This window comes from Ictidomys tridecemlineatus, chromosome 2 (assembly GCF_052094955.1).
Source record: "Ictidomys tridecemlineatus isolate mIctTri1 chromosome 2, mIctTri1.hap1, whole genome shotgun sequence".
Lineage (NCBI taxonomy): Eukaryota > Metazoa > Chordata > Mammalia > Rodentia > Sciuridae > Ictidomys > Ictidomys tridecemlineatus.
The window spans coordinates 140,085,873-140,111,065 of NC_135478.1; the positions used below are offsets into that span (position 1 = coordinate 140,085,873).

A 25,193-nucleotide genomic window follows, 5' to 3' on the forward strand; every position below is an offset into this window, starting at 1 on the left:
TATACTTCTATCCCTTTCTTACACAAAAATGTGTATAAGATACATATTTATTTTTTACCTTGCTTTCTCCTCTCAATAATACAGGAGGGGGGGGGGAACCTTCCCACATGGGCCTTCTCTTTGTTCTGAGAGAGAATGTTCCTATGTGTCTGCACCGCAGTTTGTTTTAGAGAACACACAGACGGTTTCCAAGAACAACACTGCCACATGTAACCTTATCTGTACTTGTTTGGAAGATAAACTCCCAGAAGCATAGTATAGATTTTAATCCCCCATAGGATCCTATTTTATTGATCATCTTTATTTTTGTCATTAGTCAACCATGAGAAATATGAGATGGGAACTGGGGACAATGGAAGTCTTAGGAATCTTTATTATTCTATTGTTGTTAGCATTATTGGAAAAAGAGTAACAGATGAGGAAAGGTTGTTCCATCATCCTGACCTTTCTTCTCCTCCTCTTGGTGAACAGTGATGAATAAAGAGTTGAAGAAAGAACAAAGGAGCATATGGGATGCAAAAATAAATGCACTGAACAATTCTATGAAGAAGGACGCCTGAAGCTCCATTTAACCTCTGCTCCATGGTGCTAAAAGGTTTTGGGGCTGAGACAAAATCCAGACATTTATGAACTCTGTTGCCTCATTTATTCATCTCCTACACATTTATAACCTCATTTACCCACATTTTTCCACTACATTGGGATGGGAGCACGAGGGTCCCCAGGATACTGACAAGCAAGGTGCTTCTCACTCTGGCAGTCCTTCACTTGCAAAATCAACTCAAAACATTTTTTTTATGCCTCCTGTTTTCCAGGGTGTGCTAAATGTTAGGAGTGGAAAGATTTAATCGTAATCGTTCATCTTGAGCAACTTACCAACTATTTGGATTCAATAGTTGCCAAAATGTGTAGGTGAGCATGGGACAGAGGAAGGGGTTGCAGCCAGGAAGAGTCACCTAATAGCACAACCCTCCAAGTGTGGGAAGGGCACAGAGGTGTCACCTTGGGAATAAGGAGTGAGGTATAGGGGGTGAATTGTCTGGGGTGGGACTGCGAGATGGAGGGCACATGGACAGGAGACTGCTAACCACCGGATGGATGAGCCCCCACGTGTCCTCAAACTTGTGGTGACACCAGCATCACAGGGAGCTTGTCACGTGCACATTTCCCAGGCCCACCCACTGAGGTCAGATGCAGGGGTTCTCAGGCCAGCTTAGGAATCTGCAACAAGAAAGCACTCCAAATAATACAGATAAATTCAGCAATTTATCCAACCAGACTTTAGGATATGATGCTGAAAGTGATGGTGGAATGGAATTAATAGGCCTTAACGGTCCAGATCACTCGAGAGCTGCAGAGGAGGTAGGAGATGGGAAGAGAGGACTGAGTAAGGGGCACCCTGCAATGTGAGTCCACATGCATGATGCAGGGTGGCAGGGTCTAGATTGCAGAGCAGGAAACAGATTTGAGTGGAACTGGACATACTTATGACATACTTATGACTGATCCCTACCTGGGCACATGGTAGGGAAGGAACCTGAGAGGTCCAGGATTAAGAACAGCTTCCCAGAGGAAGGGATTTTTAATTGAGATCTGAGGATGAGCTGGCCTCAACGAGGTAGCCTGATAGGTGCACAAAGACTCTAAGAATTTATGTGGCCAATTGTTCTAAGGAGTGATCACCCTCAAACTTCCCAACCTGGGGATTGTGTTGGGGGCACTCACACCTCATGTGTGTCTTGAATCTATCTAAAAAAAGTGTCTCCTGCCCACTTCCTGGGTCTAGAACAAGGTACACTGATGGGTATAGCCACAGAACCTCCAATATTCCAATGGTTCAGGTCAGGCCCTGATTTCTGGGAAGGAGTAAAGGAGACAAGCTGCACCCTTTCCTCCACTGACCCCCAGAATGGGGAATGAAACAGAAGGCAGCACATGAAAGGGAGAGAGAGAGAGGATAGCTGCTGCCCTGTCCCCCTTGGCCTTCCCCTGCTCACCTCAATCAAGCCAGGTAGAAAGGGTACAATGGGATCAGATATTAGCTACTGACAAAGATAAATGAGGCATCAGGAGACTGTGGTGCCTGCTACCTGGATGAGTTACCCCTTCGTGTGCTCCAGATGCCGCAGAATGTTTTGAACATCCAATGAACTGATCTCTTTATTAATTAATCTTGGTAGAAAAAAAAAATCTTCGCAGATTCTTTCCTATTGCTGTAGTCCTATTGCTGTAATAGTTCCTGTATCCAAGTCCCTTGGGTCAATGTCTGGGACCAACGCTCACTGGGGCCTAGGGAGGAGCCCTTCTCAACCTGCTGCTCTCAGAAGCTCTGGGTAAAACTGCACCCGGGGCCGCCCAGGCCAGGAGAGGGGCATTTTGGGGCAGAAGCTCCCGAGGTGATGATACTTCAGAAACAGGGTGGAACCTACTGAAGGGGGAGGCTGGGGGCCCAGTCCTTTGGTTCTGAGCACCCCTTCTTCCATCTGTGGGTGTATTGTTCACATTCTGGGTTTTCTACCTATAATGTCCTTCGAGGAAAACCTTCTGCTGACTTCTAAAGTCTGCCAGCCACTGCATATGGATAAGTTTCTGTGTACTCATTACAGTGTTCCTAATTTTCAAACAGCACCTCATTCCTCAACCATCCCTACAGCACTTGAACATGCAGCCCTAATGCAGGTAGATATTACTTGCTGAGAAACCATAATGAAGCACTAATGCAACATTTTGCACATTATAAAATGCAACTATTTAAAGATGAGATATAACACACAAACAGAAGCCCACTGTTACCTCTGGATCCAACAGTGGTGGGGAGGGAAAGGTTGATAAGCAGGCAGGGAGGTAAACCACCATACCCTCACCTTAGAACCAGAATACTGCTTCATTCAAATACAGGTATGGAAAAAAAATGAAGTCTCCACAAGAAAAAGTTGGTTTGCAGATTGACGGCTGGTTCCTAGGAAATCTATTTTCTCAAGCAAAGAAAGTGTTTCTAATGAGGACTGTCGGGTTCTGCAGATGGAAGCAGAAAGCATCTTCCCTGTGGCTTACTGCAAATGCCACAATCACTTTTCCAGATTAAGTCAAACCACTGGAAGTCAAAAAGGAGTTTTCTCATGAACGAAGACAAAACCCCTCCCCACAACGGAAAGGTCTCTAGACTTTTAGGCTTTTCTGAATTAACAGAATGTGCCCTGGGATGAAGACATGTCTCTGGGGCCATTAAAACTAGGAGGCAGTTCATCACTTCAGAGGTAGATAGGATACCTCCCAGGCTGCTGACCCCGTGCCAGCCACCCCTGGAAGCTACATCCAGCACAGGCCAGGAGAGAGCACACTTCCTCATGGTGGTGAACATGAGAAATTAAGGTAGTTAAAAATCCACAGGACTTGATAGGGGACAAAATTGAGGGTGGGTAACACAGGCTCTTAGGAAGTGCCCCCAGGAGCCACACAATGCTGATGCCTTGAGGAAGAGCTTGGGAGAATGAAGGGAGGGAGGAGATGAAGCACTGGGAGAATTTCTGCCTGGCAGGAGCACCGAGGGCTGAGATGGCTGGAGGAAGCTGGAGGGAAAGAGGCAGAGGTGGCTCCTGATGCTGCAGAGGGCCTTCCTATCAGCACGGGGCGTCTGGACTCACCTACAGCATATGGAGACCCAGCTGAAGCAATGCTTTCAGAGAGAAGAGGCTTTCATTTTGGAAGTCCTACCCTGAAGGTAGCATGTGGACAGGTGAGGCTTGGCAGCAAAGCGGGTCTCGGCCTGCAATGAATAGTGACCACGGAGGTGCTGGTGCTGCTGGTGGTGGTAAAACTAGGAGCTGAGTATGTGGCAGATGCTTGGCACTTATTAATTCCATTAGTTGACACAAGAGGCTTTTGAGAGAGGTACACTATCACCGCCACTGTTTCCAGAAGAGGAAGTCCCTGGGCCTTAAACAACTTGCCTTAAGTCAGATGCTAGTTCAGAGGAAATGATGGGAATGACCAGACCTAAAAACTGCTAAGATGCCCAACAAGATGTCATTTAAAGCATACAACAACAACTCTCTCATGGCTCTAGCAAGGTAAATTTACATATCATAGAATTCATTGGCTTTTGGTAAATTTATAGCTGTACAACCAACATCATCTCACAAGCTTCCTTTGCCCACTTTCAATTGATCCCTGTTCTCACCCCTGAACCATTTCTGTCTCTAAAAACATATGTGATAATGTTTGAAGTCAAAATGTGTTGCTTCTTGTTTGGCTTTATTATTTTTCTTTCCATCAGAGACATCCAAAGTACCTAGGAGATACTTGAGGAGAAACAGGCAGCTTTATTTTTAGCATGTACTACTTCATACCATATGCTATTCCCCTCCCACCTCTTTTTCCTCACTGAAAATGAGGCGTTCTGCATTTTTGGCATAAGCAGTTTATTTTGGAGTTGTATTTATAATAAGAGTCAAACATATACCAAATTAGCATGATATCAACATCAAATATAGTATCTTTTAAATTTTAGATGTTTTGATATACGTAAAAATAAATAACAATTTATTCCCATTAAAGCTTTCACTTTTATCTTATGGGGAACATTACCAAGAAAAATGATAATCACACAGAAGTAATACTTGAGTATTAATCACCACTAATAGGTGAGTATCTCAAACCCTGCTAGTACTTTTCTGTTCATAATTGTACTAGTGATTCCTCAGAGCATCTGAAGAGGAATAATCCTATTCGGGCACCCATCATGCCTGAGAACATGCTCAATTCACCAGGCTTCCATGGAACCTAGTTTGGTATCCTAAAATGCAACACAGGGTTAAGAAATCCTACTCCTTCTGTTTTCCAAACTATCTTCTGTCCCTTGGGCCCTTTTCTTACCCTCTCTGCTATTCCACCATCCCCAACCTGGACTCACCCTGATCACAAATGACATAAATCTTTTTTGTAGTTCCCAAGTTCTTTCTTTACTCAGTGAATCCCAGTGAGGGACTGGGACAGCTGAAAGTTTCTCAGGTCTTACTTCCTAATCTCTTCACTCTACTCCACCCACGTCACTTAGTTCTGTCATAGATTCCATGGCTAAAAGGTAGACCCAAGGCCTACTGCCTCCAAGGCCTCCCACTATAATCATGTGCCCATGAGTATTCTAAAATCCCAGCTCAGTCCCCTGACCTCACCTGCTTCCTTGTCCGGCTGAGGCCCCAGGGCCCAAAGCTTCTTCTAGCCAGGGACAATCAGTTTGGCCAAGGTATGGTCCCCACACTGGTATACCACTTTATGTACCTTTAAAATGGCTCTGGAGAAGTGGCTTTCAACCAGGGTTATCTGCCCCCAAAGGGACATTCACATGGCAATGTCTGGAGACATTTCTAGTTGTGAAAAAGGGGTCCTGGTGGCGTGTAGTGAGTAGGGGCCAGAGACTCATTAAATATCCTGCAAAACACAGGCCAGCCTCCGCAGCCAAGAATGGCCTGGCCCAAAATGTCAACAGAATGTGAATCTACAATTATCTCAAAATGAAAACTTAAAAAAAAACAAATGTCAACAGTGGTGAGGCTAAGAGAGCTGCCATTCAGCACGTTCTTCTACACATGAGGACAAATGGCAGCATGTGCTGATTAGGTGGCTGTGAGAGTTTTTTTTTAATCATAGAAATGGACTGAGACATAGAACACTTTTTTTTTTTTTTTGCAGTGCTAGGGATCAAACCAAGGGCCTTGCACATGCTAGGCAAATTCTACCACTGGGCTCAGTATATCCCCAGTCCTTTTTAAAATCTGATTTTGAAAGAGGGTCTTGCTAAGTTACCTAGGCTGGTCTCAAACTTGAGATCCTCCTGCCTGAGTCCCCCAAGTAGCTGGGTTTACAGGTGTGCACCACAGTGCACAGTGACCTTGGATCTCTTCAATCCAGGTAGCCACACTTGTGCAGGGTCTGCATGTGGGAAGGTATGTAAGCGTTTGCCCAGTGTAAGCTACTAGAAGTCTTGGAGGAAATGAACAGCATACAAAGAGCCCTAAAAATGCAAACTGGTGAAGAACCAGCAGTAGACATCACCCAGTGCTTTGTCCAGGGACTGCCTGGAAGAAAATAGGACCTGGTAACAGGAACAGGGAGGTTGTCCTTGATTCAAATCACAAAATGTTCAGGACAACAGATTTTACCCATGGCTTACCTATTGCTGGTTCCTCCCATGCCCCAACCCAGAGCGGCTCTTCTTATCAGCTTCCCGAGTTGTGCTTCCCCATAAGATTTCCTTTAAGGAAAGGATTGCTTGGCTAAAAAGAGTTTTAAAGTCAGTGGTCCAGGGCCTGTATATCAGGATATATCATCAAGATTCTTAATTGCAAGAAACAGAAGTCAACAGTGGTGGACTAAAGCAGTTAAAAGGATATTGAGAAGCAAGGGGAAGCCAATCAGAAACAAGATGCAAACACTCCCAGAACTGGTCTAGTTAGGATTCACAAGCTGTAATATCCAGTACATGATGCTGTAGCCTATATGACAACAGCACCAGCCCTGGGTGGTAAATAGTCATAGGCATAGTACCACATAGCCACATAGTCTCTGCTGCCTCAAGGACCTAATCCTGTGCAGTTGTTCCCATAGGCCCTGTGCTTTTGGTGCCACTGGCCCTCAATCAGAGATTAACAATGATACACCAAACTGTGGATCCTGGGTCCTTGCTGCAAAGGATGCTGGGAAGGTGAATCTTACATTCTTTCCCAAGGGATGGTGGATGCTGCTGCCCACCGAATCCCATAAGGAAGGAAATTTTTCCAAGCACAGAAAGGAATCTAAAAGAATCCCAGTGGTATAGAAGGGCACTGAGTCCCCAAGAAAGTAAAATGCATTGACAAAAGTGGAAAAAGGACTGAAGTATTATTTATACTTTTTATATGTTTTAAACATTTCATACAAAAACCTACAGCCCCTACTAACAGCACCAAAAATGAATTTCACAGTTTGTCCTTGAATTACATGTTCAAAAGGCACCTAGCCTTATTTTTTTCAGCCACCAGATCATTTAGAAGCCTGGTGAGAATAAGAGACACTTCTAATTGTCACCTGGGTCGCTTTTAGATGAAATCAGTTGCCAAGAACCAGTGGGCTTGGCTAAAACCAACTATAGATAAGAATTCACAAATAATTAGCCAGAAGGAAGTATACAGACAACTATAGACGGGTCTTCCCAACCCTTCTTACACACTGAGAAAGTGGAAGATGCAATTAACATTAAAGATAAAGATCTATTTTAAAAGATGGGTATATTTATAACACACATACTCAGACACTCTGTGGGTGGAGACAAGTACAAGCATATGTCTATGGTCAGACACGTACGAATCCATGGACATGTGAGAAGCAAAAAAGATCTATAAAAACAAGACTGGATCAATGGTGTTTGAACTATGAAAGATAATTCCAAGGTTGCTGATCTCAAATTTGATCTGTGATAAAGTCTGACTCACTGCTAGAGTTGTTTTGCACAAATAAAATTAACTTTGAATTTAAACATTCATGGTTTTGAGTCACTATGTTTGGGGAGGGTTGTCTTCAGTTAGCAACATATGTTTTGGCTTTTCTACTAGGTCTACTTGTGTTCACAGATCTTCTCATGCAAGAATGTACCTGGACAGGGGCTGGAGATATAGCTCAGTGGTAGAGTGCTTGCCTGGCATGTGTAAGGCCCTGTGTTCGATCCTCAGCACCACATATAAATTAGTAAAATAAAAGATCCATTGATAACTAAAATTTAAAAAAAAAAAAAAAGAATGTACCTGGACAATCTGAACTTCAGAGTGTAGCCAAGAAAACTGAGTCATGCCTTTTAATATGTGAAATGTGGGAAAAGAAAAAATGAACTAAAATTAATTAGGGTAAGAATGAGAAATGGAAGGGATTTGAACTGAAGTCACCAAACATATAAGAGAACCCCCAAGAGGTTCTGACCGACTGGTTTTATCACAAGGAAAGGGTTTGGAAAATGGGCCTAAATTACAAATAAAGTGGTATGATGTAAATCTGTCCTCCAAAGTTAGAAACTTCATCCCCAATGAAATGGTGCTGGGAGGTGGGGCCTAATAAGAGGTGATTAGGATTCTGCCTTTATGAATGGATTAATGTTGTTATTATGGGAGTAGATTATTATAGAGAGAACAAGGTTGGTATAAAAGCAAGTTCCTTCCTCTCTTGCTTTTCCACCTTCTGCCATGAGATGATGCAGCACAAAGGCCTTTGCCAGATGCTGGTGCCATGTGCTTGGGCTTCCCAGCTCCAGAACCATGATGCAAACCTATTCTATTTATTATAAACTACTAGTCTCAGGGATTCTGCTATAGCAGCAGAATACAGACTAAGATATAAAAGACACACAGGAAGGGGAGAAGAGCACTGTGGTAACAAGAACTACTGTAACTAGACTGGATCTCCATTCAGAGGGTTGGGTGGGTCAATGTGGTAGATGCCCAGCATGAACTTAGTTCTTCTGACCAAGCCACTGTCAAAAGCCAAAGCTAGTTGGAAATGTTAAGAACACAACATTTTTGTAGATTAGAAACACCATGCTTTCCAATGACATGTCCATATATCTAACACTTTCCAATGGGAATCTATGGGAGGGGGGTGAAGAAGAAAAGACAATTAAAAAATAAAAGAAGGAGAGCATTGCACTGGCCAATGACAGGGTGCCTTGAAATGAAGAGTGCAATGACTCACTCTCCACAGCTGGGGCTCAAAAGAATAGGGAAATCAACATTGCACGTGTGATTTCATCTGTCTGTGATGGCCTTGGCAGTGTCCTGTAGCAGGTGCTTCGAGTTCTTTCCTGACCCAGGGGCCTGTGATTTGCAAAGACTGTGATACAATTTCCAAAGTTCACTTCTCATTGCGAATCTTGGCCTCCTGTCGATTACATTTTGGCTTCAGATAAAAAGTGATCAACTTCCATCCAAAATACATAACTTGAGTGTGAACATCAGAAGACCCAGAGCATTTCTCATGGACCCTGCTTAAAGCCTTATTCACATCATGCTTCAGTCAGAATCATAGAGCACCTCACATGGAATTTTCCAGACTCCTTCCCAAATAAGGGTTTATTTCTGTAGGATGCTGGGCAATTTTTCCTATTAACCTACGGAGGTAATGTCCTGGTATAATGATTCCATGACTACAGGGCAAGGCAGAGGGCAAGAGGGATCAAGCCAGCACAAGGATCATGTCTCTTTTCTTCAACTTGGAAACAGATTTGAAAACAGTCCACTCTGGAGAGAGAAGGGAAATTGCATGGAAATGGAAGGAGACCCTCACTGTTATACAAAATTACACATAAGAGGAAGTGAGGGGAAAGGGGAAAAAAAACAAAGGGAGAGAAATGAATTACAGTAGATGGGGTAGAGAGAGAAGATGGGAGGGGAGGGGAGGGGAGGGGGATAGTAGAGGATAGGAAGGGCAGCAGAATACAATAGACACTAGTATGGCAATATGTAAAAACATGGATGTGTAACCGATGTGATTCTGCAATCTGTATAAGGGGAAAAAATGGGAGTTCATAATCCACTTGAATTAAATGTATGAAATATGATATGTCAAGAGCTTTGTAATGTTTTGACAACTAATAATAAATAAATAAATAAATAAATGTCAAAAATAAAGAAAACAGCCCACTCAGATCTGTGTAAAAATTTCTCCAACAAAGAGAAGTAACAGCCAATAAAAACACAACAAGATGCAAAAATTACCAGTTATGAGAGAAATGAAATTCAAATTCCAAATGACATACCACTTCACATGCAATAAATGGCTATAATCAAAAAGATAGATAATAACAAGTGTTGGCAAGGCTGTGGAGAAATAGGAGCCTTCATTTACTGCCATGGGAATGTAACACGGTACAGCTGCTCGGGAAAACAGTCTAGCAGTCCTTCAAGATGCTGAATGCAGAATTCTCATATGACCCCTCCAAGGTATATATTCAAGGAAAATGTAAATACATGTCCCTATAAAAAGAGGTACATGAATGTTCGTGGCAGCATTATTCCTAACAGCCAAAAAGTAGAAATAACGCTAATATCCACCAACTGATGAATGAATAAAGAAAATGTGGTACATCAGCCATGAAGAAAGTAAAAAGAAATATTCACAAGTGCTTTACAATGTGGAAGAGGCTTGAAAACATCATGCTAACTGAAAGAAGTCCAACACAAAAGGCCATGTATTGCATAATTCCACTTATATGAAATATCCAGAATAGTCAAGTCCAGAGACAGAGAGAGAGAGAGAGAGAGAGAGAGAGAGAGAGAGAGAGAGAGAGAGACTGACTCATGGTTGCCCAGAGCTGAGGGTAAATAATGACTACCAATAGGTACAGAGTTTCTTTTGCACTGATAAAAATGTTAGAATCAGTGCTAATAGTTGAATACACTAAAAAGACCCCTTTTTACACTGTGAAGGGGTGATCTGTAGGGCATGGAAACCATATTTCAATATTGAAATATCCAGTTGTTGCATGGCTCAGCATCCTGGACTTCACTGGATGACAGAACCAAATGATTTCCTCAAATGCCAGGGTAAGCCCACAGCAGGGCGCAGGACCTCCAAGAGACAGGGTCCTTTCCCCCAGTTCACCGTGCCCCTTCTTGCTTTCTAGTTTTAGAATTGGTTTCCTTTCTTTGACTCCTGCTCCCATTCCAGGTTCATGGATTCACTACCTCTGTATCTACATGTGTTCAGGGGGTAATTCTGCTCCACACTCACCAATCAGGTGATCCCTTGTGAGTTTACTTCAATTCTTTTTAAGTTTCCTTGTGTGTCAAGTAGAGCTATTTCACCCACCTCGAGGGGGCAGAGTGAGGAGGAAGTTACTTAAATAATAGAAAAGGCTTAGCAACAGTGCTTGAGGCAAAGTACATATTCAGTAAACGTGAGCAGTCCTATATCCTCCCCACAGATTCCCAAAATTCCTGTGCAGAAACCATGCTGTACGGACAGGACCCTGCCCTCGTGAAACCTTCTGTCTAGGAGGGCAGACAGCACTGATGGGCAATGACAACAGTGACCCTGACAGAAGGGAAAGAAATCAACAGGACAAGGGAGGCCCTAGCTGGTGCTTCACAGCAGAAGTCAAGGAAAGCAAGAATCGAGCCAGCATCCTGACTGCCATCTGAGACTCACCTTTCCCCAGGAATTCTGAAGGGCACTACGTTATGCACAGCGGACGGGCACTAAATCCCTACCTGAGACTGGTGCCCAGCGTTTGGCAGACTCATATGTCAACATTACCTGTAGCCAAAGAAAGCCTTGGCAAAGGGAGGCTGTGCCTGAGGGAAGGGGCGGTGCCAAGGCCTGGCGTCCCTGCTGTAGTTTTAGGAGTCAAACCCAGGACTGGCAAGTTTGAAGGAGAGAAGTGCCGGGGGCACCTGAAGCCAGCTCCTAAGTAAGAGCCTGGCCTTACCTGCTGTGCTTCCACAAGAGAGCTGTTCTTCAGATCAGTGTCACTCCAGTAACTTAAAGGCAGCTTTCTTTAGTCTTCAAACCGGGACATGAAGCTGGGTGCAGTGGCTCACCTCTTTAATCCCACCAACTTGGAAGGCTGAGGCAGGAGGATTTCAAATTCAAGGCCAGCCTTGCTTAGCAAGGCCCTAAGCAACTTAGTAAAACTCTTGTCTCAAAATATAAAACAAAAAGGGCTGGGGTTAAGCGCCCCTGGGTTTGATTCCTAGTACCAAACAAACAAACGAACAAAAATGGGACATGAACACCTTAAAATCATCTCTCCAGGAAAATCTCAGAGGAGCAATGTTCCTCACAAACAGCCAAGAAGGAACACTCTACACAGTGTTCACTGAATCATTTTCTCATAGGCTAAATTGTGTCCCTCCAAAATTCATATCCAATACCTCATAATGCGCCTGTTTTTGGAAAAGGGATCTTTAAAGAGGTAATTAAAATAAAACGAGGCTGTCAGGGTGGCCTTAATCCAATTTGACTGGTGTTCTTATAAGAAGAGGAAGTTTGGATGTAGATGTGAAGACACAGGGAGACGGCAGTTTTTCTGATGGCAGGGAAAGGGCCTCAGAAAAACACCACTCCTGCTGATACCTTCACCTTGGATCCAGCCTCCAGAACTGTGAGACAATAAATTCCTGTAGTTTAATTCACCCAGTCTGTGGTATTTTTGATGGCAGTCCCAGCAAACTAACATGCATCTAATCTATAGAGACAATACCTCTTCCTTCCCAGAATTCAAAAATACTTGATAGAAATAGTGGTCATTTTCCCTTTTAATGGAAAGAGGCTCAGGGTTGGAAGAAACTCATGTGATGTGGAAGAAAGGTATACATTTAAGTATATAACCTTTACCAGCAGAATCCATCAATCAAAATACAACAGCTGTTTTGATGACCACAAACACTGTATTTGAAGTGAGGGATTACGGACGATCTTGAGGTCTTGTCTCTTACCATCCAGTTTATTTCTGTGTCTTGCTTTGGTTGACCAATGACAAGAAATTCCAGATTTTCATCGATAAGTGGTTGCAAATGGAACATTTCAAACCACATCGTATAATCACAGATTCTGTTCAATTACATTTACCCCAAAGTTTGAAAGGCAAAAACAACTTTTTTTTCCATGTCAAAAGTCCACTACTCTCATTTTTTATCATAAATATGGGAAGCCTTGACAATAACATAAGACCAGGTTCTAAATCATCCCTGTCTTGCAGCTGAGTTCAACACGTGTGTTCTGTAATACTACATACAGTCTCCTGTGCAGTCTCACATGGACAGAGAACTTTAGCCAGGCACAGTGGCACACACCTGTAATCCCAGTGGCTCAGGAGGTTGAGGCAGGAGAATGTGTGAGTCCAAAGCCAGCCTCAGCAATGGTGAGGTGCTGAGCAACTCAGTGAGACCCTGTCTCTAAATAAAATACAAAATAGGGCTGGGGATGTGGCTCAGTGGTTGAGTTCAATCCCAGGTACCAAAAAAAAAAAAAAAAATCAACAAACTTTAAAATTCAATTCAGAATATTTTTTGGAAAGTGTGGAGTTGAAAACTCGAAAATGTTTCTTATCAGCCATCTGGTACAGTCCCCCTCTTTAAATCCCTCCCAGTTCACGGTTATTCATGGGTTCTGTAAGCAGTCCACCCACATCACTAAAGAAAATGCTGACTAGTACAGGTGTTGAGTCAAAATAAAAGTTCATTGCTACTTTGTATTTTTTACTTGTAAAACTTGATAGAGGTGTTTTTAGGAAAAAGTGAGATAATGTGCTAATGAATTCTTGACATTATAATCAGTTACCATTTTCAGTCCACCTTTTAGATACCATGATGGTGAGCCATCAACAACCTGCAGTTACTGCCAGAGATCTGCAATATACATATACAGCAAATACCGGCTCTAGACTAAATTAAAAACTTGGGCACGGATACTAGTGTTCTAAAAACACAAAAGTACTCAGCCCACTTGGTTGTCCCCCTTCCTTCGTAATGCATGCTGAGGGACACCCAGGCACACTGAGTACTCCCGAATGGACCAGGTGTGCACAAGGACACTGTGCACTTACCGCAAGTCAACTGCGTCTGTCCTCAGATTATGAATTCAGCTGTACATTGTACTAAAATGTGAAGCAATTGATGAGATGGAAACCCAAGAAGAGAAGCTTTTCCTAGGAAGAAGAAGATGACGCTTGGAAAACGTCTACAAAAGCAAGTTGTATGAGAAATTGCTATCAAAATAGGTGTGGTCAAGAAAACTGTAAGACTGAAAAGCCATAAAAAATTCAGTATCCTGCACTCAGTTTGCTTTGCAAATATCTTTGCTCCACTTTGAAGAAACACACACTAGCACACCCACACCTGAGGATATTGTTATATATATTAATATCCTTGGGAACTCATCTCTAAAGTTGGTTAAGACATGTCTAGTCCAGTGAGCTGGTTGGGTGAGAAGTAAAATGCAAACATGCAGAAGAAAGAACTCTGTTGGACTCAGAGAAAGCTTTTCATCATCAAGCTTTGGAGACTAACAGCTTGAACTGCAGTCCAGGCTCCACCTGGGTAAAGTTTCCCAGTTTCCCTGAGCTGTCCTTTCTGTGTAAAGCAAGAACAATGACAGAACAGCTGAAGCTGCTTAGCTCTGGATCTCAGTCACAGCAATGACCCATGTTAACTATTAGTGTTTTGTTCTTAGTACCAACTAGTACAATAAAATGGACATTAGAAGCCCGACCACCCTCCAGGAGAGGGGGACATGGAGGGACATGGGGGACATGCTTTTTAAAATTTTAAATGACTGGGGATCACTCTGTAGAACAAAACAAAACAAACTGACCAATCAAATGATAGCATGATCTAAAGCCACAGAGCCCACCCACCCAGAAAGGAAGGTACCAACCCCAGGCCCACAACCTAACACCAGAGACCTAAAGCCAAAAATCCAAGACCTAAAGCCAATCACTGAGGCCATGCATATTTTTATTTTTCCCTCATTCAAATAAACAGGGACTGCTAAAAAATAAATGAATTTAAAAATTTTTTAAATATAAGACTGAGTTTGATTAATGGAGAATACATTCTAAAGAATTTTTCTTTGAATGAGATATTAGATCAATATTTTAAACAACAATTCACCTGAGACCCTCCCCCAACCAGCCACTGCTTTAAAAGACACATTTTTTCTTTAGCAGAAACTGAGAAAGACAAAGTACCAATTGGACCCTCCAGTTTGGTGGTGAGCAAACAAGATTGTAGATCCCTAGAATAGCCAAATGTGGCCACAGGAACAAGGTTCCTTCAGCAAAGCACTCCATTTTAGGAGCTCGTGGCAGCTTCTAGATAAAACAATTGAAGGCCCAGCTTAACAGCTTAATCAGGTAATGGCTGAACCAAAATAGAATCCTCAGGAAACAAGGGCTGGTTGGACACAAGCAACAAATTAACATTAGCTGGAGAACTGTAGCCAGTAAAACAAATCCAGGGTTTCTTTACCAAGGAGCTTGGAAGAAGGATTCCAGATTTCTTTTTATAATGACATGTTTACTCTGAGGACACCTTCCACAGGGTTCCTAGCCACTAGAGTCCACATGTTTGGCAGCTGTTCGCCAGCTGTCAATCAAACCACCACACTAACAATCCTCGTCCAGAAACAGGCTTATGCACAGTGGTGTGGAATAGGGCCAGTGAGCTGCAAAGAATCCCAAGTACTTGATGAGGACCAACAGGCTGTCAGAGAGCAAGGCATTTTTGTGGCATCTCCTGGATGTTTTGATGTGAGGCGTCAAGGATGTGGAATTTCACCTTGCTATCCATTACAACACACAGGATGTCTATGATGAGCAAATCAAATTTTCATGAAATGCATCACTGTATTTGCTACTGGCAGAGACTGTTAGGGAATTCTGAGATAAATCACATTGCTTCACAGGTGAGGTATTCATATCCTGATTCCGGAGCCTTCTGTGCCCTTGTGTGAGTACTGTAAATTATAATCTACTATCTTCTGCTCCTCAGCTGAATGAGTGTGTGGTGGAGAGCGAGAGTGGACTCTCAACACTCAATCCTGTCTCTCAGACCCCGACCTCCCTCCCAACCACCTGACTTGGTTCTCTCTCCTCATCCTCCCCCTGAGGCTGAGGCATCTATATACCTGCAGAGCCAAGCAAACTAGTACCTGATGTCTGCACTTCCAGACCCCTTAGCAAAATTCACTTCCTCCCTCATCCCATGCCTCACCATGTTAAGTACCTGTGGAGTGTGTGTCCCCTTCTGAAACTGTGAGCTCCCTGACCACAAGATGGAGCGGGGTCTCCCTATGCCTCCGACCTCATCTGGTAGAGAGCACAAAGCAGATGTTCAATCAATAAGCAACTGAATTGATGTAAATACCTTCTAATAAATATAATTACATAAGGGGCTAGGATTGTGGCTCAGCTGTAGAGCACTTGCCTCGCCTATGTGAGGCACTGGGTTCGATCCTCAGCACGACATAAAAATAAATAAACAAATAAAGGCATTGTGTTCATTTATAACTAAAAAAATTTTTTTAATTACATAATACAAGAGGATGGCAAGTTCAAGGCCAGCCTGGGCAACTTAGCAAGATGCCATCTCAAAATTAAAAAGAAAAAAATTAAAACAAAGAAAAAGTCTGGAGATGTAGCTCAGCAGTAAAACACCTCTGGGTCCAATTTCCAGTACAAAAAAAAAATGTTGCATAAAATTCCCAAGTATGCCCTGATCTATATGCTATTGATGCTAAAAAGCATGTGTGGCCTTGTCAGATGCACTATCTGCTCAGTGCACAGACCAGGGCCTCTTACTCTTGTTATGGACCTGAGACCCCACACCTGACTCCAAGGGGGGGCACAGGAGTCACAGGGGGAAGGGTGAGGGCAGCAAGCTGTGTCATGTTGCCATAATGCGGAAGAATGCGAGTCAGTCCCAGGATTTCTTAAACGCCTCTGAGCCTGCCTTCTAGGAATCTCAGAGCATTTCCAGCAAGCTCCCCACTTAACCCTCACACTATCCCAAATACAGGCAAGTGTTTCCAGTTTTTACCTCTATAAGAGTCCCTTGTCTCCATCCACTTCTCCCCAGTCACTACTCTGGAATCCTCCAACTGCCTCTTCACTTAACTCCCAGGACTCACCATGCAGGCCCCAGCACCCAGAACAGCCTGGCAAGATGTAAATTTCACTGGTCTCTGGATCCAACCTCTGTGGCCTCTTTCTGAGGTTAAAATAAAAGCCTTAGAGGGCCCACCTGATCTGGCCACGCCTCCCTCTGCAACCCCCCCCCCCCTCCCAAGCCTCACCTGTACTCTTGAACTCTGGCCATCTTTCTGGAGCAAACACCCTCAGGCCGCTGCACTTGCTGGTTCCTCTATGGGCCACTCTTTTCCCCAATTTTTCCATGCCTAGCTCCTCATGCACTAACAAGCAGATGAGGCCTTCCTTAACCCCATCTATCCAAATACTTCTCTTCAACTCACCTCCATCACCCTTAGCATTAGCGCTGACCTGGAGAGACTGATCTGTTGTAACCTGTTTTTCACCCAACCTTGGAGCAGAGCCTTATGTCTGCACTTCCAGACCCCTTAGCAAGATTCACTTCTCCACATTATGACCCGAGCCTGACACAGAACCTGGTACCCAGAAAAGCTCCCAAAACTCTTCTGAATGAATGGAAGCAGGCCGGAATAGCTATCTCCTGGGAGAATCAACACTGTCAAACCCTCCAGAGCCTTGAAATCAGACCCAAAATGGGCCTGACTTTCTCAAAACATAAAAGTAACTCCTTTCCCTTTAGTAAAATAAACTACAAATGGTGCCCACGTGGGAACTTCCCTCACACTCTCTTATGAATTCACAGCTCTCTTGTTGCTGACCACCCTTTTTCTCTGGAAATGACCCAGAACTTCTTGGCTCACAAAACCGGAACTCCACCTTGGAGTCAGGCCCAAGGTTGCAGACTCACAGCAGAGGGCCGGGTGGAGGAGCCTTGACGCCCTCTGGATTTGCTCTGTGCCTGGCCATAAGCCCTATCCTTTGGAGGAACAAAAACAGGAAAGGAGCAGAGGCCACCAGGGGCCTGAGACAGTCCCAGGGGTCTAGGTGAAGCCTCCTTCCCCCAAATCCCTGATACCTGTCCAGCCTAAGACCCAAGACAGGGAGGAAACAGTGGGTGGACTATGGGCAGGCAAGGGTCAGAGGCAGGACATGGAAGGACATAAAGTATGGGAAAAACACACCCAGTCTTGGCTTTGACATCAACATGCCCTGGCTTCAAATACTGACTCCAACATCTACATTTCTGAAGGTCACTCAGATACTATTTAATCTCTCAGAGCCTCAGTTTCCAGAGCTGTCAAAAGGGATTTCATAATTTCTACTTTAAGAGGATGGCTGGGCGTTTTATCCCCAGATGTTCTAATCTGGCTGCATCCACACACCCTTCAATCCCCAGGATGAGTCTGTTATTCATTTGGGAAAAATACAACCAGATGTCAATCATGGTCTGTGACTTGCCCTCCAAAGTCTGGGTTTACCAGACTGTTTTGATGCTGAGCCATGCAAACTGGTCCACATTTACTTAATTGTATTAAGTAACTGGGCCAAGCTGATCCCTGAATCTAGCTTACACATGTGCCCAGCAGGCATTTGATACATATTTTTCAATGAATGAACCAAATAACAAGATGGGTTGCGTCAAGATTAATCCCACAAACAATTCTGATAAAGTGAAATCTCTTTTTTCACAACCAGTGCATGTTGCCAGGCACTAATCCACCTTGCACTTTAATAGTGCAGACGCAGCAAGAAATCAGATTTAAACCATTATAAGGCTAACAACTCTGACACTGGAGTTTCCTTCTGATGCAGGCTGTGGGGAAAATAAGCAACTTGTATGTTAAATCTCCTCATTTCTTTTGGAGATTATCTGTCAGCTCCTCCAGGGTTTATACCTTCAGTAACCAAATAGCATGGATTATTCAGCAAAAAATAAATAAAAATGAAATGATCTTCATTCTGTACATAGGCTGTCACCACATTTGCAAGGATATTTAGCAGAAGCATTCTTCTATCAGTCTTGCTGAACAAGGAAGAACATTGCCTAAGACTGAGGTTTGGCAAAAGAATCTGATGAAACCTGTCAGTTCTGTGCCACTAGCAATGGTGTCCCTCAAGGTTCCTGGTGACTATAATTATCTAGCTCTGTGCTGTCCTACCTCAGGTTTCACGTGGAAAACAGTTTCTTGGAGCTCATACTTGCCCATCTACCACAACACCAGCATTTGAGGTCAAGAAAGAACTTCAGGGCTGGGGATGTGGCTCGCCTGTCATGCGTGAGGCACTGGGTTCAATCCTCAGCACCACATAGAAATAAAATAAATAAAGGTATTATGTCCACCTAAAACTAAAAAATAAACCTTAAAAAAAAAAAAAAAGGAAAGAACTCCAACTCCCATCCCATACAGGGACCCTTTAGCTTTAAGAAAATGCACCTACTAACGCAAACTTGCAGAAAACAAACTTAGAAGTCAGTTATTCCTTTCCAAAATTGCCCAAGGGCTGCTTTAATGGACACAATTTAAGAAACTGTGATTGGCACACAATTTGGCAAATGCCCTTTATTCAACAGAGAGGGAGATAACCAACCAAGGCAGGATAAAGATACAAAGAACATGGGTCCTTGTCCCAGCTGAGTAACTAGTGAACTATGTCTCAGAGACAAGCCATTCAACTTCTTGGGTTTTGACTTCCTCATCCAGAGATGGAGAATCATTAATAAAGAGCAAGTATTACTTCCTGGAGTTACGGGAAATCAAATTAATGTGAAAGCTGTTAGAAAATACAAAGTTATATCCAGAAGGCAGAGACCTCTTCTGTGGTATGTGAACACGTATAAAAATAAGAAACACCCAGAAAATTACCTGGCTTAACTCTTGCTCATGCTAAGTAGATTTGCTCCTACTAATAAAGGGAACAACTGGATTTTAAGTGACTTCTGTGAATCAGGATGAATACTGAGTATATGAGATTCATTCTGTGACAGATTTTAAGTGCCTCAAGGCAGTCACACAGGCAAATGTGTCCATCCCAGCTCTGGGGAAGATCGGGCCCTAAGCCTGTTTATGTTTACCAGACACTCACCATGTGCTAGGAGAGCCCAGAACACAGAATGCATTGGACAGGACAACACACGTGGCCATGTGTGTGAAGTAATGGAGGTGCAGGCCACCCTTCCCACTGCTCACAGGTGTGCTGGGTTTGGGTAAGCTTTTCCTGCACTTTTGCTTGAAGACCAGCAGTTAGATGTCTTCAACAAGTCCTCATCTCTTTAGGAAATTTAAAGGAGAGAAACAAAACAAACCCCATCAACTCCACTTTGGACAAGAGGTGTTAGTGCCCCCACATTGAACCCCCAGCAAGCACTGCATCTCCCAGAGGCCCCATCTCCACACTGCAAAGTAGCTGCGACTACAGGCACATACCACTATGCCAGGTTTTACCCTCCCATTTCCTACCCTTCACATTGGTAAGTCCTAGACGTTGAATAAACTTTTCAAACCCTGGCCAGAAAGAACATCATGGGATTGAATAATCTATAGGGATGATCAAAATAATCAAAGCGCGCAGGGTGGGGGGAGTACCTGGAAACCTCCACACAAAAAAATCACTGGCCTTGCCAGAAAAGGCAGTATAGGGGGAGGGGCAAGAGAACCCCAGAGGGACAACAAGTGCCCAACTCCTAGTACGAGGTTCTTGAACTAATATACATCAGAAACACCTGGAGGAGGTGTTAAACACAGAAATGTAGAGTTTGCATGTGTAGCAGCTGATAGTGCTGGTCCAGGTGCCCCGTGAATGAAAACACTAAATAAATGAGCAAGAACTGCTCAGGCAACTTCAGATCCTGGTTCATCCCCTCTTCACCCCAAACTGAGCCTTAAGAAAACTCACAGGAACTAGGCAGCTGTCTCACTAAGGCTATGAAGCCTTTTGTGAGTTTGTCTCACTTCCCCTTCTCTCCCCTTTTCCCATTCATCTGCCCATAGTCTGAGGACTCAAACTATTATCAAGCCACTCATGAGAAGTATCTCCCAGGGCTGAGTCCCTTGTGTATAAGATATTTTGCAAAAGGATTCTGTTAGGGTGCCAAACGGGACAAGGCAGTGCAAGAAGAGCACTCAAGGACTCCTCTGGTCCAGTCCTCTGACCCAGTGCACAGTTTCTCTCTCATCAGCGACGAGTGTGTGCCCACTGGGATGGTGCCAGGGAAACACTGTGACCTGTTTTTCTCCTCACTAATTCGTCCTGATGATCTGCCACAATGCACTGTGATTTCCCGCTGAGAGCTCACTTCATGTCACCAACTGTCACACTGCCAGCCTCACCAACCACTCACTGCAAGAGAAGGCATCAAGTAGCCACTAACATTCACCTCTGGAGGCTGGCAGGGCAAGGAGCCACAGGACCAATCATAGGATTCCCCCCCATCCCCTAAACCTAACCAAAAACAACCCACTACCAAACCTTACAACCCCCCCCCCTCATAAATCTCTCCCCTATACCCCTTCTTTAGCAACAATATATGATTTTGTTTTATGGGGAGTTAACGGAAGCTCCTACAGAGAACAGTGTTGTGAATGATGTAAACACTCTCTGATATCAGCATATCCTAGGAGTTTGTTCTTCAGCTCAAACAGGGAAATATGGGCAATATTCTCTCTCTCTCTCTCTCTCTCTCTCTCTCTCTCTCTCTCTCTCTCACACACACACTCTCACACACACACACACACACACACACACACACATACACACATCAGTTTACATGTCAGTTTGGCCTTTTCTGGCAATGGGACAACAGAGGTAACACACTGAAAAACAACTTTGGGTTAAATAAGAAAATGAATGAAGAGTGATTCATTCACAGCCTTTTGATAAATATAGCCAGTGTGTACCTGGTCTTTTGTATGATTTTGTGCACACAAATAGGTGCATGTAAAGGAACAACTGTGAGTTTCCCTCCCATTAATAAAAGAAAAATCCTATTAGTTCTTTCTCATATGTAAAACTGTGTACCAGTTTCCAAGGTTGAGTGCCTGATTCAATATAAACCCTACGAAGCCTTTTGTGAGTCACAGACCTTCTCAAAGGCAGCACCACTAACAACCTCCAAGTACCGCAAATTAAGAATCCATCTCTGATGTATCACACTCAAGACATAAGCCATAGACCTTGACAGCTGTATTCAGAAAAATCTGGAGCAGAAAGAGAGCCCAGCCTCAAGAGACAGTATTGGTGAGGGCATCAAATACACTGACTTTATTCTTTTGCCCCCTCCCCAAAAGTCCACTTATTTGCATCCACAGATGAGGCCAGTCCCAGCTGTCTGCACACCCAGCCCCCTGGCCCCCTTGGTGGTTCCAGTCCTCACCTGTTTTCCAAGAGTGTCATGCATACCACCTCTCGCACTCCAGGGTTGTTGGCCTTCTCCACGGAGCAGCCCTGCAAGTTCCAGGTGGCCAGCCTCAGGACAGGCCGCCCATCCCTCGTGCCTCCAAAGGCCTCTACTGAGGGGCGAGTGGAGATAATCTGTGTGGGCCCCCCTGGTGGCAGGTCCAAGTCCTCACTCTGCAGGCTCAGTGAGGTAGGGCTAGGGTGAGGCTTGGCAGTGAAGGTCAGACCCCCATTGGTGTGGGTGGAAGGGGGCCTGGACCTCTCAGCAAACACCTGGTGTCGTATCCTGTCCAGGAAGGCAGCATTAATACCATCCATCCTGACCAGATCCTCAATACTGCGAAAGGGGCCATGTTCCCGGCGGTAGTCCACAATACTGAGGGCCATCTTCTCGGTGAGGCCTCGCACACTCATGAGCTGAGCTGGGGTGGCTGTGTTGATATTGACACGTGGTGTGAGGGGCACAGTAGTGGCTAGATGGTGAGGCTGCTGCTCAGCCAGGAGGTCCCTCCGCAAGGAGCTAGGAGAGTGCTGTGCAGAGCTACCCTTGCTGCTCACACAGATCTCAAACTTGACCTGTTCCAGTTTTGTGGCACCCACACCACTGACCAGTGCTAAGTCCTCCACTTTCTTGAAGCCACCAATGTATTCTCGGTATTCCACGATGCTTCGAGCCACAGCACGTGTCACACCAGGGAGGGTCATCAGTTCCTCCTCTGTAGCAGTGTTGATGTTGAGCCGCTCCTGATTCACCAGAATGTTGCTGAAGTTGCAGGCTGCGCTGAACTTGCGGCTATGGGACAGGTCCGAGGGGTCCCTGGGGATGGAGCGGTGGCAACCCAGAGTACTCCCCATGGCCAGCTAATATCAGGAGCCCAGGAAGGCCTCACCACTGCAGAACTCTGGCTAGGGGAGATGCCCCGTTGACCTTATAAGCACAAAAAGAACAAAATGCAGAATTTAGGGGCCGAAGAGGTTGCTGCAGACAAAGGCCAAATCTTCCATGGCTAGAGTGTCCAAAATTATCTTTCACTTGGCCACCTAGAAAAGAAATTAACACATGAATTGACTGAGTGAGGCAATCTGCTATTAGCACTCCTTACCTAGTGCTGGAGTTCATTACCAGTGGCTGCAGGTGAACTGAAAACGCATAGTAAGGTTGGCCCATGCAGATTTTCCTCGGGAGACGCCTAGGGTTTTTGTCATACCGCGATCCAAAAGGCTATAAGCCACCTTTCTTGAGAGCTATCTGCATCGGTATCACACCTCTCTGCCTTTCAACTCTGGCAGAGCCACGGCTGCCTCCTCACTTTAGTCGCCCCCACATGGACTGACTCCGAGCCTGACACTCAGCGCCGCCTGCAACTTAGGAACTCTGTGCTTGCCTGTGCGGACACCGAGAAGAGGTTTATGGACCCTCAACAGACCCGCCTCCGGTCCGGATCCCAATCTCTGGGCCGTTCTGCAGGGGGGAGGGGGGTTCGTCTCTCTTCCACCTGCGGCTCGGAAGCCTGAGACCGGCCAAGGACAGCGCGGGCCCCTACCTCCAGCCCTGGCGCCCATACGGGTGCGGGGCAGTGGCCGGGCCTTGGTCCGCGCGTCCCTGTCTTTCTGCGGGAGAAACTCTCAGCGTCGCTCTCCCGGAGCAGGCAGGAGCTGCAGGGCTGCTCGCAGGCGGCGGTAGGGGTGGAGAAATCCGGCTGCTGAGGCTGCACCAAGACTTGCTACTGCACCAGGACTTGCGGCGTCGCCGCGGTTGCGTTTATCCAGGCAAAAAGTCTGCACCCAACTCGGGCGCGGGATTCGCAGAGCGCGTCCAGACCCCAGCACTAGAGCAGCCGCTCGCGGTCTGTGTCAAAGCCAAAGTCCCGGCTGCGCCGCCCGCGCCTCCGCGGGCATAACCACGCCTCCTCCCGCGCGGCAACTCCTCCCTGGGACTCCCGAGGGCACGTGGGGGCGGGGCGCGGGCGCGAGGGGGCGGGCCTGGAACCCGAGAGGGCGGGGGCGGAGTCCTGGGGTGCGAGAGGCGGAGCCATAGGGCCCCCGGACCGGCCCTGAGCGCCAGGAGGCGGGGAGCGAACCCTAGAGCACAGGGGCGGGGCCCTGGCGCGCGGGGGCGGACTCCGGGGGCAGGGGCCGGACTTATGTCCTGGGGGCGGGGCCTACGTCGCTGCGGCGCGGGCAGCTCACTGGAATACTGTCTTATCCTCTGGTACCTGGGGTACCAGGGTTCCCTTTCCACTCGGGACCAAGGGCTGGTTGTGCTGGGTAAAGGCTGTTTTCTATTGTCCGAGACGAGACCTGCCCGGCCGCTTTTCGTCCGCCTTTGGGGCGTGAGAACCAAGCCGGGACCCTCCCATTGAGAGAGGCATCCCTTAGGGTCCAGGCTTGGTTCGGTTCTGCGGAGCGTTCAGCGAAGGTACTGACTGGGATCTTAATTTCTACCCTGCTTGCCTCCTTTTCTTCCACTAGCGTATTACCTGGGTTCTGCTCAGAAAGACGTCCTCCATCCAGTAATGCCACAGCCATCTCTCTGTGCCCCTAGAAGACGTCTCGCGCCCTCTCCTCAGTATGTTTACACACAGTGTTCCTCTTTTGTACATTTAGCACTCTGAGTAAATAAGGATACGTTTCTGTTATTAGGAAATGCAAGCTGCATCCCCAAATTCAGAACTGATTTTGAATCAGGTTGCAAAATGATAATCTAGTTAAAGATTAAAGAGCCTGCTGCATGAGAATGGATACCTGGAGCTAGAGTATTCGATTAAACAAACCATGTGGAGATACCATTGAATACTTTGACCCTAGGCCATTAGTGTCCTCTGAAGAAATAGATTTTACCCAACCAATGTGACCAGTTGCTTCTGCTCTGAATTCCAGGGATCAGATCAGAAGAAACGGTAATTCTCACCGAAGGCAGAAGGTACTTCAGATTGAAATGAGTGGCAACCTAGGTTTTGCAAAATGCTGAGGCACCTTCTCCTGCTGGGAATATTAAGGCCCTAATAATTGCAAAAGACAAAAACCAGGTTAGATTAGCTTAGATTTAAAAGAGGGGAGGGGAGGGTGATTGATGGGATTCCCTGCTTTCTTGGAGATAAGTTAAGGAATAAGGAATAGATCTTAGCTTCAAGCTGGGCTGCATCCAGCTCAAAGTCCTCAGGCAAGATCTGACTCCCCACCTCTGGCTCCACCTTCTTTTCTTTTGGTTTCATTCTCAAGCAAGCTA

The 25,193-nt window shown here is 45.3% G+C and overlaps 1 protein-coding gene across 2 annotated transcripts in view; it reads right to left on the reverse strand.

Moving 5' to 3' along the window:
* Window positions 1–24,463, reverse strand: part of Eepd1 (endonuclease/exonuclease/phosphatase family domain containing 1) — a 124,622-nt gene extending 100,159 nt beyond the window's left edge. The window contains exons 1-2 of one of the 2 annotated variants that reach the window (XM_078039856.1): window positions 24,445–24,463; window positions 21,942–23,005 (exon numbers count right to left, since the gene is read on the reverse strand). In XM_078039856.1, coding sequence (XP_077895982.1) covers window positions 21,942–22,819 — 878 coding nt within the window. In that variant the 5' untranslated portion in view covers window positions 22,820–23,005; window positions 24,445–24,463. Of the gene's footprint in view, window positions 1–21,941; window positions 23,006–23,508; window positions 23,882–24,444 lie in introns of those variants that run through there. The other variant, XM_005319195.5, reaches the window with a different exon arrangement.
* Between the last annotated feature and the right edge of the window lie 730 nt (window positions 24,464–25,193).